Consider the following 14,186-nt stretch of genomic DNA (forward strand, 5'->3'; position numbering starts at 1 on the left):
TCCATGGTTGCAATGGGACGACTTTAAAAAAATTCATCTATGGATCATCGCAAAGTATCCAAAACCACGTTACTTCAAGAAGTAAACATGAACAACTTGAATTATCAATACTGCGTTAACAAAAGATCGTGGATGGGTGCTTTTGAGGAATATTTTTTGAGGCTTGAAAAAATTTGCATGGAGAATAATTATCTTCAAATTGAAGGCTTACAGAGTGTTGAACTATATTTTTGCCATCCAATACGATATCAAAAGTCCAATCGTGTGATGTGGGGATAATAATAGCTTCCAAGATGCATTAGATGATTTTATCATAGAATTTTGGAGGGCTATGAAATGGAGCAAATTAATACTACAAGAAAATGACATTTTGCAACATATAAAAGGCAATATTCCTTAATTGCATTTTGCTAAAAGTGATCTTTCGCAACAATCAATGAGTGTTTATTCGTCCGTTGTAAATAGTTTACATATTTTGCACTTTTTCATTGTTCATTGAGCATTTTCAAATCTTCCTTTTTGAGCGATGATCATTGCATGTTGTTAAATGTTTAGCTTTGACAACGGGCAATGACTGTTGTTGAAAGCGTATTTTGCAACGTTCAATGCTCGTTGCAATAAAAAACTAGCCCAAATTTAATTCAATTCAACCTGACCCTGTAACTAAAAATATTATAAAAATTTAACTTTGAAAAAATATAAAAACCCTAAAATTGAAATCAAATTACCTTATGCCATTTAGCCACTATTTAGGCTCCATTATAATGTAAATACATTTTTCTCTTTCTTCTTTTTGACCACATATTTTTCAATAAAATAATATTACACTTAAATTCAAAACTTTTCCTTCTTTTTTAACCACACATTCTTAAAAAAATTACTATTCCAAAATTCATTAATATGGAGCCCAAACAAGGGCTTACGGCTCACCTCTCCTCATTGCTGCTCCTTGCACAATAAGCTGAAATGGCATAGCATACAGCCTCCAAATGGAGAAATACTTGGGCATGATCTACGTGATGTGACTATTTAATGAGGAGCCGCCACCTCATTTGATGGCCCAGCTTCACCTAATGAGATAAGGCCACTTTGAGACTTGAGTTAGGATGGTATAACTGTCCTACCCAAGTATCTCTCCTCCAAATGGATCGATTGTAAACCCAAGAAACCCAATAATCTATATTCCATTCCAGAATCTTCTCTAGTTTTTTATTCTACACTATAATATCTGGTCCGTTTTTTCTAATCTATTGGGTTTAGCAGCTTCTGCAATCAGGGGAGGAGGATGGCGTATCATCGGTGACCAATGTGCTTTGTGATTCTATGTGGTCTTGGATGCGGATGGATAAACTTCATTCGAAATAAGTTATCTACTTATAAACTTCATTCTAAGTAAGTTATCTACTTTTCTAACATCTTCTATCATATTACTTCAATCCACGTCAAACATGTGCATAACTCTGTCATGGGTTGGACCCTTTAGTTTATTTTGTTTAAGTGGGCTTGTATTAGTGGGCTAGCCCAGTCTCATTAGGGTTGTTGTTTGGGTCTATATGTTGTTGTATGTGTGCATTTGGAAGGGTGTCGATTGTTGAATTGATCGTGGTGGTTTGCTGCCGTCTACCTCCCCTCTTCCTCTTCTCCGGTTCTTCCGGTTCTTCTTCCTCTTCCTCTTCTTCTTCTTCTCTATTTTCTGCATTTCTCTCCCCTCTGGTAATCTCTTTCCTTGCTTCTCCTCTTCTTCTCCGTTTCTTTAGCTTTCTTCTTCTCCGTTCTTCTGCTCTCTTCTTCTACTCTTAGTCTATTCTTCACTTTCCTTCCCTGCATGTCTATTTCTATATCTTTTATATTAGTCTTTTAATTGCAATCCATTGTAATCAACTGGATTGTAATTGAATCATCAATTAATGGAATTAATGGCTGATTTTGGATTGAAAATTAACTGATTATTGTTAGTAATTTCAGTTTATGTTCTCACTTTGAGCAATTACAATATATATTCTATACCTTGTGTCTATGCTGCTGGTTATCTTGTGTTTATTGCTGTTGGTTATTGGTTTAATATTATTGCAATTGAACTCATTTGGTTATTGATTATTGGTTGCTTATTGGTTATTGGTTGAGTTTTGGTGGAAGTTGAAACCCAACCATAACAAGTGGTATCAGAGCAGCTATGTGAACTGGGAGTGGCCTTTAAAACAATCGACTAGATGCTACAGGGTGTTTGTACTAGCCTGGACCGAATGGAACAAATGATGGGAGAAATGAAGGCTACACAGGAGTCTATGGTGTTGATGCTAGCTCAATTATCTGGGAGCGAGGCTCATTGCAAAGAAAAACAAATAAAAGTATTTGGATCACCATCTCAAACTAGTAGGGGTATCTTTGGAAGATATGAAACCCATTTTGGGTTCTCTAGAGAAAATCAAGAGGCTAAAATGGATTTTTCACATTTTGGGGGAGAAGGACCTAGGAACTGGCTAAGGGAAGCAAGAAAATACTTCCAACTCCATCACATTTTCTGATGACCTGAGGCTAGGAATGGTTAAAAAGTACTTCGAAGGGAGGGCTTACGTACGGTTTTATGGATTCATTGCAAATCATCCCAGGGGGATTGGAGTTTGTTTTCGGATGAGCTTTGCTGGAGATTTTCAGAAACTATTGAGGAAGAATCCCAAAATGATGATGATTCTAAGTCTTCTCAATTGGGGATTAAGCTGAACTTGTTTGATTCAAATAGTCAGGTGTCCGAGGTAAGTGAAAGCGGTGTGTCAATGATACTTTTGGGTGGGTCAAATGCTCAAAATTGTGAAATCCCAACTGAATCTAGGAGGTCAGAGAGGCTGCAACTTGAAAATGATAGCTCGAAGTCTCTTCATATGGATGCGAAGCTTAACTCGGCTTATATAAACTATCAGACCGATGTCATCACTGATGTTGATGAGTGCAGTGGAAGGATGGTAGAGAAAATGAGATTCGATCTTGTCACTAAGGCTTCTAATGGGGCTTTTGAGAGGCGCATTTCTAGTATGAGGGGTTCTGATGTGAGCACGATTGAAAATGATATCAATGCAGAATCTATTCCTGGGCATGGTGTCAAGGAAAAGCCTTTTGTACCTCCATATGACAATGTTATCAAAAAATCTGAAGTTACTTATACAGTCAAAGAATCTGTCGGTAGAAGAAATATTTGTCAAAATTCTTCCAGCGACAGTATGGAGGTTCCAGAATCAGTAAGTTTGACTCAATTGGGAAAATCATGGTAGTTCCATGGTTGTAGCAAAGGGAGAGAAACATAATTTTCCAAATGGCCAAAAGAATGATGATAGAGAATTGCGAGTGGAACCACAGGTGGGGTCGGAGTTTGATTCGACAGAAGTTGCACAGGAGTTCTACGATGCTTGTGCCACCTTACACTATCTACTTAATCCAAGGATGGTGAAGAGAATGAGGCGGCTACTAACTTAAAGAAGACATCCCATCTTTGAACCTTGAGGACAAGGTTAATTTAAGGGGAAGGGATGTCATGGGTTGGACCCTTTAGTTTATTTTGTTTAAGTGGGCTAGCCCAGTCTCATTAGGGTTGTTGTTTGGGTCTATATGTAGCTGTATGCGTGCATTTGGAAGGGTGTCGAATGTTGAATTGATCGTGGTGGTTTGCTACCGTCTACCTCCCCTCTTCCTCTTCTTTGGTTCTTCCAATTCTTCTTCTTCTTCTCTATTTTCTACATTTCTCACCCCTCTGGTAAGCTCTTTTCTTGCTTCTCCTCTTCTTCTCTGTTTCTCCAGCTTTCTTCTTCTCCATTCTTCTGCTCTCTTCTTCTACTCTTAGTCTATTCTTCACTCCCCTTCCCTGCAGGTCTATTTCTATATCTTTTATATTTGTCTTTTAATTGCAATCCATTGTAATCAACTGCATTGTAATTGAATCATCAATTAATGAAATGAATGGCTGATTTTGGATTGGAAATTAACTGATTATTGTTAGTAATTTCAGTTTATGTTCTCACTTCGAGCAATTACAATATATATTCTGTATCTTGTGTCTATGCTGCTGGTTATCTTGTGTTTATTGTTGCTGGTTATTGGTTGAATATTACTGCAATTGAACTCCCCTGGTTATTGATTATTGGTTGCTTATTGGTTGAGTTTTGGTGGAAGTTGAAGCCCAACCGATTCTTCTTCTTCTTCTCTATTTTCTGCATTTCTCTCCCCTCTGGTAAGCTCTTTTCTTGCTTCTCCTCTTCTTCTCCGTTTTTCCAGCTTTCTACTTCTCCGTTCTTCTGCTCTCTTCTTCTACTCTTAGTCTATTCTTCACTTCCTTCCCTGCAGGTCTATTTCTATATCTTTTATATTTGTTTTTTAATTGCAATCCATTGTAATCAACTCCATTGTAATTGAATCATCAATTAATGGAATGAATGGCTGATTTTGGATTGGAAATTAACTGATTATTTTTAGTAATTTCAGTGTATGTTCTCACTTTGAGCAATTACAATATATATTCTGTATCTTGTGTCCATGCAGCTGGTTATCTTGTGTTTATTGCTGCTGGCTATTGGTTGAATATTACTGCAATTGAACTCCCCTGGTTATTGATTATTGGTTGCTTATTGGTTATTGGTTGAGTTTTGGTGGAAGTTGAAGCCCAACCATAACAAACTCGAAGAGGAACCGATCTCTATGTCTATTGTGTAGTTCTGTGTAATACTCCGCTTTTGTTTCCTTTTTCTATTGCTCTGTGTCTGTGAGACTGGAAGTGATTCTAGACTTGCATAATGAATTCCATCTCAAAAAAATTATGTGCTATTCCCATTTGTTTTGTGGAGCAGATAAATCACGCCTTAATAACCTCCTGTTAAGAGATTTTTTGGCGGCTAAATGCATTATTTGTCAATTTCTCTGCTCCATGCTTCATGTTTCCCTTTGTTGGTAGGGAGAGGGGTTTAAAGAGGACCAGATCTGTCAGATTTTCCATATCAAATTCCTTGATTATTGAATTTCCGAATTTTATGGAGGTTTCTTTTTTGGCAGCTCCTAGCTATTAAGCAATTGGATAGGAATGGGCTTCAGGTAACAGAGAATTTTTGGTAGTCTATATATACTAACTGTTGAATATAATGCTTTACATCATTAACTCTTATATATCTATGGCAAATCCAAGTAATTTATTCTTCCTGCTTCTGCTCTCAATTGCGAGCATGAACATGCATCAGTCGATTATGTTTACATTTTTTCAGTTGCTCTTGTTTTGTTTTTCAAATAAATTGCCATTCCCTTTTTTCTGATCATCATTCCATTCATTTTTGTTGTAATCTCATAAAGTATTTGTGATACACAATTAACTCTTTATACATGCATATGTATATATCTCTATATGTAATATCTATATTGATTTTCTAGATCAATCATTGCCTAGTAATTGCACTGAGTTTCGGTATAGCAATTTTTCCTCCAGTTATGGAAATGGAATTGAGAGCTTGCACTTGGGTTTGACAATCAACCAAACAACACTTAAGCTGTGAGAAAAAGAGGTAATATCTTTCTATTTTAGCATTTGAATGCATAAATAAATGTAGGATTTTTTATATATGAGATCAAGTCAATGATTAAGTACATTTGGCTGGAAATTTGTTCATCCTTGTGTAAAATGAATTTGATATGTTATGAGTCCAAATGAACAGAAGTGATAGCTCTATTTTGCAGGACAAAAAGATTCATTTAGGCAACCAAGAGTTCGATCAGAATAAAACTTAGCTTGTTATTTGTTGTTATTGTGGTGTTCTTGGATTAGATGATAGTGACTAGTGAGAAGTTTTCCTCTTATCATTTATTTGGAAGCACAAAGCCTAAATCAGGATTAGATGATAGCTTACCCAGGTTATTGAGAATAAGTATTGATATATATATATTTTTTTAAACGCTGTTCACTTGTTCTTAGAATGAGAGAAGTTTTCATGGACAAGGGTTTATTAAACTACATAATATTAATTTTCCACTTTAATGTCAAAGCAAGTACCTCCAGGTTTTAGCATCAGATCAGTTCTTGGTGAGAGGGTAAGTGTGAGAGTAGGAGTGTGCAATAAAGAAAACAGCAATTTGTGTCTGATTTTGCTGAAACCAAGAAAAACGTTACTATACTAATCTGAGATTAATTAAAATTTCCTATTCATCATATCCATATTTACTAATAAATTACTGAATTATAAATCAACATGAAAGGTTACAGGACTTCCCTTCCTTTTCTGTCCCTTCCCTCTAAGCATATATCGTGTCATAGATACTGCTAATTAATTAATTTTTAAATTTTTATTTATTTATTTTTACTTTAACAAAGATGATCACTACAAGGTCGTTTTTTGTGAGTGGGATAATTGATTTCCACCTTGATTGCTGGCGGTAACAAGACTTATACAGTGACAGACGTAGATATTTAGAGTCATTGAAACACAATCAAACTTATAAAAAAGTTACTAAAAGTTTAATATATTTGATATCTTATGACAACTGTTCTCTATGCGTTCTAACGTTCCATAATTATATTATTTTCAATACTTTAAACTCAGATTTACATTTAACGTACTTTTCTATACTTGATACAAACAACCAATTAAAACGATTAATTCGAGTGAAAAAAATAATCCGTTTATCAATAATTACAAGTTTACCAATGAAAACAATCAATTCAATTGCTATTTGGTAATGGAAGGACACTCTTCTTTCTTCGTAATTTTGGAGCCTATTAAAACAATCACCACTACCACCAAAAAAAATGTGGGTCTGGTGGGTCACTTGACCCATTAGGATCCAATGTTTGGTAATGGAAGGAGACTTTTCTTTCATCTAAAGCTGGTGGGTCACTTGACCCACTACGATCCAATGTGGGTCTGCCAATGCACTTATATGTTGGAGCTTAAAGCGGCTGAAGTCCTAGATCCTATCAAAGGAACCTAGCGTTCTATTGCAAACATGAACTTGTGTGATGCAGCAGTTCTTGATGGGAGGCTTCGTGTGACAGAAGGTTGGTTTTGGCCTTTCTATGTTGTACCCAGGGATAGGTTTATGACCTGATAACAGATAATTTGGCAGATATGGTGATTGCGAGAAGGCTAGACTGGTTCATGGGCATCTGAAGGTTTGTCACAATTTGATTCTTGGTATATTGTAGTACATTCTGTGTCAGAGTAGATATGCAAACCCTTCTGTGTCGATGCTGGGATAATAGGATCTATGAGGTAGGTCAGCATCTTCATCTTGTCGTGGGCCACATCTTATAAATATCGCATCCACAGTACTGAAAAAGATTCTCTTTGGTTGCCATTTTTCTCTGCCTAAAATGAATTAATCGAACGTTGCCACCCACTTGTCTGACAAATTGTATAGTCAGTAAATTTTCTCTTTCCCTCAACATCCCCTCCCACCGACACTTTCCTTTTCCCACATTCGTCTTCTAACCCGGCGAAGAGCACCCAAAACACAGGCCAAAAATTTTAGCAATCGCACTATCGATGTCGACTTTCACCTTCCCACACATGGACGACTTCCCACAGCAACTGTCATCGGTTCCACTCAAACCACACTCCACAACAACGCTTGATCGACGTAGTGATAGTGATCGACAATGGATGAATCCAAAAAATAGGTACAAATATTGCGTTATCTTTCCATCTTCCACTTCCCCTTGGTTTTTGTACTGTTAAAGACCAACTCTTCCACTTCCCAGCCAAGGGATTTCACTCACGGACATTCCAACTCAGCGATGGGGACGGTGTGACAGATGGCCTCAAAGTCCTACGCTCGTTGGAGCTCGGCACCCACCCAAGCTTTCATTGTTGCATGCGAGATCGCCATTGCCGAAGGGCATCAGAACGGTCGGTGTTTTACAAAACATGGGTGAGAACGAGTCGCCTCACTCTTCGACTCCGTGACCAGCCATAACTGGACCCACTAGCAGCTACGAAATCATTGGTATTAAATGCGTCGAATATACAAGCATCTATCGAAGCTTGTCAACAACAGCAGAATCGAGTATAACGACGCTACCGACCGAATAGTTGTTTCTGAAGAATGGTGGCACAAGAAGATTCAGGTAATGGACTCCCAGTTTCACCTTAACCCGATTATGGACAAGACTGACTACATGACTAGTGATTGCCTTTCCGGTGGTAAAATTGATGTTTGTTCACATGTGCATCATACAACATATTATCCCCTGGACTGTGGCTTTACATTGCCGAAAATGAACAATGCATTTACCAAAATTATTGTTAGATTTTTTCTAATTTCAGTTTCAACATTATTGTATTGCCTTAGGTGTTTATGCTTTGAGATTCTTTTTACTTCCACCGGTTGTTGGAACTTGACAATGCACTATATTGTAAATGTTGGTTGCGCTGCAAAGTTCATTACAGCAGTGTTGTGATTGTTCGACCGCTACTCATTTCAGATTCGAGTGTTCATTGATTTGCTTGCTCAATTCGATGGTTGTGTCTTGTGTGATACGTCTTCATGGTTTTTACCTGTCGTTCTTTACTGGGTTTTCATTTCTTCAAAACCTCGTGCTATAACATTTTTCTCAACCACAACAACGTGTTTCTTACATGCTAATGGGATTATTTGACACTTCGAATATAATTGTGGATTGATTCCTGTGCATGCAATGAATTGCTCGTGTCGTTAACTTCATGCCCTATATTACACCTCTGTAGCAGTTGTTTCTTTGTTTTGACACATGGCGAATTATGTTTCACAATGGTACTCTCATTGCTGAACCTGTGCAGGAGAACAAGGATTATAAAGACTTCAAGGACAAGGACGTCAGTGAGATATACATAAAGTACCGTTAGCTATTCGGTGACAGCTACGATCGAGACAAGTATGTTATGACTCCAATGAAGTTGTGCAGAAGAAGATTCAGCATGTACGAGGATAGTGCGCTTGAGAACACTAGGGATGCAATCTTGGTGGAAGGAGAGGGTAGTGGTTCGAGCGACGAGGCCGAACAAGCGGGGGTCAGTGATCGCGTGAACGTTTCGAGCACAACAAGCGGCAGTAAAAGGAAGTCGTCCAGTGGGCAGCGCAGGGCCAGGAAGAAAAATATATCTGCTCGTGAATTGTTATTCTAAGTAGATCGTACCACTAGTGTGGCAGAGGAAGTGGCGGCAAAGATTCATACGATGATGGCTTCAAATGAAACCACTGGGATAGACTGCATCCAAGAGTTGTTAGTGACAGGCTGCCTTGAGCGGCGAACACCTCTTTACTTCTTCACATGCCAGCTTCTAGCCCAGAAGCGATACCGTGACATGCTTGCCATCATGAAAGACACAGATAAGAAATTTGAGTGGATTGAGTGGATGTTTAATGACCGTGGGAAGTAACAATGCCAGTGACTGTGTGCCTTTTTTTTTCCTTTGCTGCCTGTATGAAAACTGTTGTATTTTTTTTACGCACTTTTCTCCACTTGTTCATTATACGTTCAAAGATGCTATATGCTGTTAAATTTATTCACGCGTTTCACACTCAATTATGGAAGGAAAAAACAAAAACCACGCTGTTCCACAAACGGATCCATGGCCAAACTAAAACTGGAGTAGGTTGTGACATGTCCAAATTCTCTCTATCAAGCCAAATGTGTCAGGTCACTTTTGCAACTATCATTGTTCAAACTTTACAAAAAGCAGATGGCACTATGCGGAATTTTAGCTCCAATAACTGTAGTTGGGTTAAAATGTGCAATAGCAAATTTTGCTGCACTAGTAGTAACCAGAGAATAGGTGCATGTGATACGATACTAGACATGCACAAGTTCTATAAATTCCTATGAATCAAGTTGGACGGAGCAAGGTGAGAAGCTGAGAGGCCTAGTGAGTACGTCACAGTCTTTGCAAGCGCTTAAATTACACATGCTGTCATTTTTAAGAAATTGCGAATGTTTGGCCTACCAAGAGATCATAACTTTAGCTGCGTTCTGCATACCCATTCTGATGCGGAGGATGACTTGGACGACGAGCTTCTCCTAACTTCTTTGACAGCCGTTGCAACAGCATGGGTATCGTATTGCAGAATTGCCGGGAGCGATGCTCGTGAATACTATGGAGGCAATGAGCGATAATGGACAGATGTGCTTTCAAGAATTTCATATGGATCCTCCAATGCTGCGACATTTTGTACATGTCCTGCAAGAAGAGTACGGCTTGCGGAGCAGTCAACATGTTGACATCTAAGAGCAAGTGAAAATGTTCTTCTGCATATTAGTGCACGGGAAGGGATATCGGCAAGTGAATAAAGTATTCAACCACTCATTCGAAACCATCTGTCACTACGTGAAAGAGGTCCTACGCGCGGTGATCGTGCTGTCAACGCGTTTGATCCGACCGAGTCATAACTACAACGATAGTTTGTGGTCTCACAGACTCGATTTAAACAAGCACCCACTGTTCCAAGACTGCATTGATGCCATTAACGAGATGCATGTCAAAGTAGTATTACCGTGGAACGAGCTTGTGCATTTCATAGGAAGAAAAGGAGCGCCTACCCCAAAATGTGCTGGCCACATGCGATTTCAATTTATGTTTCACGTTTGTGTTAGCAGGGCACACCAGGAATACGCACGATGCTCGACAACATGTGTGTGCCATCCACTCGCTAGACATTTATTCTTGCTCCCAGGACTCGGAAAGTACTATCTAGTGGACTTAAGATTTGCGCATCGGCTCGGGTACATGGCCCCGTACAAAGGTTCAGACATACTGTATCACTTCCAACAGCTTCGTGATGAGCGGACGAGACGACGTTGTCGATTTCGAAACGCTCGTGAGAAGTTTAACTTCAGACACTTATCATGCAGAAACGTCATCGAACGTGTGTTCGGTATGTGGAAAGAAAGATGGGAAATATTGGATCGCAGGCCTAGCTACTCATTCCCAACGCAAGTTGTTGTCGTGGCCACGATGGGTATACATAATTTTCTCCAATGAGTAGGGGTGGATGAGGCATTCACGAGAGCGGACGAGGATGAAGATGCAGCCGATGTTGAGCTGTCGAATGCGGATCACAAGATGCATGCCAAAATGCATGCACTGAAATTGCAGCGCAATGAGTGGGACAAATTTCGTGACTACATGGCCCAGCAGTTGTGATTGGGGTAAAGTGCGTTAGAATTGGGACGCAGTCCGCGAGAAATTAATTTCCCTTTTTTTGATTGTTTGTGAGAGAGAGGGTACCCGATGGGGCAAACGTACCATGCACGCTAGTTTGCAGTTTGCACTAGTTGGAGAATAATTATCTGTGTTGTTTGAATTTTTTTTGACGTTGTAATCTTGATCTTTTAGTGTGTAGAAATAGTGGGAAAAATAATTTATAGCGTTGTGACTACCATTTCTAAATCGGTCTACGGTGAGTGGCGTGAACGTGTGTAGTGAGAAGAACAAATGGTCGTGTTGTGCACCAATTATATGGGCCATGCATATTTTGACTACTTTTGTGGATTTGTGTGCCAAGACAACAAATGCTTTCTTTCACGTAACAATTGAAAAGTACGAAATCACGTGGCCTGAAGTCTTCGTCTGCTAAAGACAAGGAAAGGTTAAATTTGGCATTTTGGACAATTTGAATTCAAATGAAATGAAAAAATATTGGTTGGGCCCCACTTGGATGTGATTGAAATAATGCATTTTGTCAAAAAATGGCTACCAAACGGGCACTAAATGTGTTTTTGAATTGATATTTGTATTTAATCTTTTCCAGTACAGTGGATGCGATATATATAAGTTTATACAAAGATTTTGTTTTATGTTTAATTAAATTTATAGCTGTAAACTATCTTCTTTCAGAGAGTAATTTTTTGAGCATTTGTGAGTATTGATTTGGTATTCTTTATTATTGCATAACGGGCAATGCTTGTTCTGAAAACATTAATGGCAAAGGGCACTGCACATTGTTAAAATACTAACAATGATGTTCAATGAAAGTTGCTAAAAGATAACGACAACATGCAATTAATGTTGCAAAAACATTAATAGAAATTTACTACAAATGTTGCAAAAATTATTATAATGATAATGTATAATGAATGTCGATAAAACATAAATTGTAACATGCAATGAGTAATTATAATGTATAATAAATGTTGATAAAACATTAATTGTAACATGCAATGGGATTTGTTAAAATATTAAGGCCATGTTTGATCCACATTCTTTTTAAAAAATACATTTCTTAAACAGTGATTTGACATAATTTCAACCACATATTCTTTAATAAAATAATATTACATGCAAATTCAAAATTTTTCTTTATTTGTTAACCACACATTTTTCATCAATGCACTATTCAAAAATGTATTCTTATGGAAATAATGGCTCAAACAAAGGCTAATCGTAACATGCATGGTTTATTGTTGTATCTGTATACTCTATGACAACATCGAACTCAACATACACCAGAACATTATGAAAAATCTTTTGCAGTGTTTATTGCCTGTTGCGGCAGAAGGCATTTTGCATATATCTAGAAAAAAAAATAATCTTTTTGGATGCAATCAATCTTGCAGTCTCACAGCTTGGAAGATAAATGTTTAGGCATAGATAAAAGCAAATTGTTTTCAACATTATGAAATTCGTTCCTTGTAAGAAATGGCCTTGAAGAACTTAAATTAATGCTTAGATGAACATGGCATTCATAAACTTGAGACAATAATTAAATATTTGGGTTACCGAACATAAATTACCTTTTGAATTAGCATAGTGAAAATGATGCAAGTTCAAAGGTTCAAGTTTAGAAGAAGTCTTTTCTAATGTAACTAAAAATCCTACTAATGACGAAGTTAGGGTTGATACAATAACTTTGGAGCTGTTGCATGCAAGAAATGCTCAAAACATAAACAACACTTCGTAAATTTTTTATCGTAATTCGAGAACTCTAGAACTTATAGATGCAATAAGAAAAATTAGTGATAAGATTCATCTATATTTAAATTTCAAGAAAAATAAGTAATAATAAAGTCATAATTTGATAAAATATAATAGTCAATTATATTTGTAAATTTGGCAAATTATTAATTTATGATATGAATGACACAGAGCTACATAAGAGTTTCCAGAAAAGTATTATTATTTTATTAAAATCATTAATTTAACCTATTATCCCAAGGAAATAACTATACTGTTACCAAACTTTTGTGAAAGATTAAGGGATATCAGTTGAAGTTGAACTTGCAACAAAGATGTCATTGTTACAACAATTGAAAACCGCCAGTAGAGATTTCAAAAAGGCAATGTGCTTCCCCCCATCATTATTATGAAAATTCAAAATGTTAAAGATTTGAATAGTGTTGTAAATGTGCAGCACACTTTTGTTTGAAAACTTGTTTTGAAAAAGAAATGATGTGAAAAAGACACATGTAAGAAAATATCTTCCATGCACTATGCTTATATATATTCCTTCCCAAAGATTATGGGCATAATAAACATAGTTAGAAAATCGTATTCTTTGTGGTACTTGTATCATATTCATTTGGGTGGCACTTAGATCTTCCTCCTACCCCTTGGTTCCTCTTTCATTCGAAACCTTCCCAAACAAATCATAACAAAAGCTATTGGAAACACCGAACAAAGGTGGAGAATACACTGTGTTGCAAATGAACAAGCTAAAAATTTGAGTACAAATCAACATTCCGGCTATTATAAGCCAAGTTCTTGGACTCACGAATTCGTGATGTCTCTCATGAATGATAGTGGGGTAATACATTCTTTCTTCTTTGCTAGATTTAATAAATTAAATCTTGTCTTTAACATATTCTTCATGTGTAGGCTATATTTATTTTTTATGTGGCGCATTTTGTCAGCTGTTTATAATTTAATTATAATCGGTCTAATCATTTTTATTCTTACATTTCATGATATTTACAAGCATTGTTACTTATTCACCACTTGATTTATTTGTAGTTCAAACTGATGATAACAATTCTAAAACACATAATAATTTTTTCACAAACACTTGAACGACGAGATTGTAACTCATTTGTGTGTCACTAATACAATGTTAAATTAATTAAAAAGTTTAAGTTATAAGAGAGGAACCATATTAATCATAAAGAGCTTGTCTTTATAATAATAATAATAATAATAATAATAATAATAATAATAATAATAATAATAATAATAATAATAATAATAATAATAATA

The 14,186-nt window shown here is 36.8% G+C and overlaps 3 protein-coding genes across 3 annotated transcripts in view; all 3 read left to right on the top strand.

Annotated features, from left to right (window-relative positions):
* Positions 1-2,550: 2,550 nt before the first annotated feature.
* LOC111383801 lies at positions 2,551-5,919 on the top strand. Its single transcript, XM_023007965.1, has 2 exons — positions 2,551-5,073; positions 5,404-5,919. Exon 1 carries the CDS (start codon positions 2,775-2,777, stop codon positions 3,264-3,266), a length of 492 nt encoding a protein of 163 aa, XP_022863733.1. The 5' UTR covers positions 2,551-2,774; the 3' UTR covers positions 3,267-5,073; positions 5,404-5,919.
* Positions 5,920-10,238: 4,319 nt separating this feature from the next.
* Positions 10,239-11,141, top strand: LOC111383799. The gene is made up of 2 exons (XM_023007963.1): positions 10,239-10,740; positions 10,984-11,141. The coding sequence occupies exons 1-2, from the start codon at positions 10,239-10,241 to the stop codon at positions 11,139-11,141; spliced, it is 660 nt and encodes a 219-aa protein (XP_022863731.1).
* A 2,297-nt stretch (positions 11,142-13,438) lies between these two features.
* Positions 13,439-14,186, top strand: part of LOC111383800 (isoprene synthase, chloroplastic-like) — a gene marked incomplete at its 3' end in the record, with an annotated part of 7,759 nt that continues 7,011 nt past the window's right edge. Inside the window, exon 1 of the mRNA XM_023007964.1 lies at positions 13,439-13,740. Coding sequence (XP_022863732.1) covers positions 13,717-13,740 — 24 coding nt within the window. The remainder of the gene's footprint in view (positions 13,741-14,186) is intronic.

This window comes from Olea europaea, unplaced genomic scaffold (genome assembly GCF_002742605.1).
Source record: "Olea europaea var. sylvestris unplaced genomic scaffold, O_europaea_v1 scaffold2762, whole genome shotgun sequence".
NCBI lineage: Eukaryota > Viridiplantae > Streptophyta > Magnoliopsida > Lamiales > Oleaceae > Olea > Olea europaea.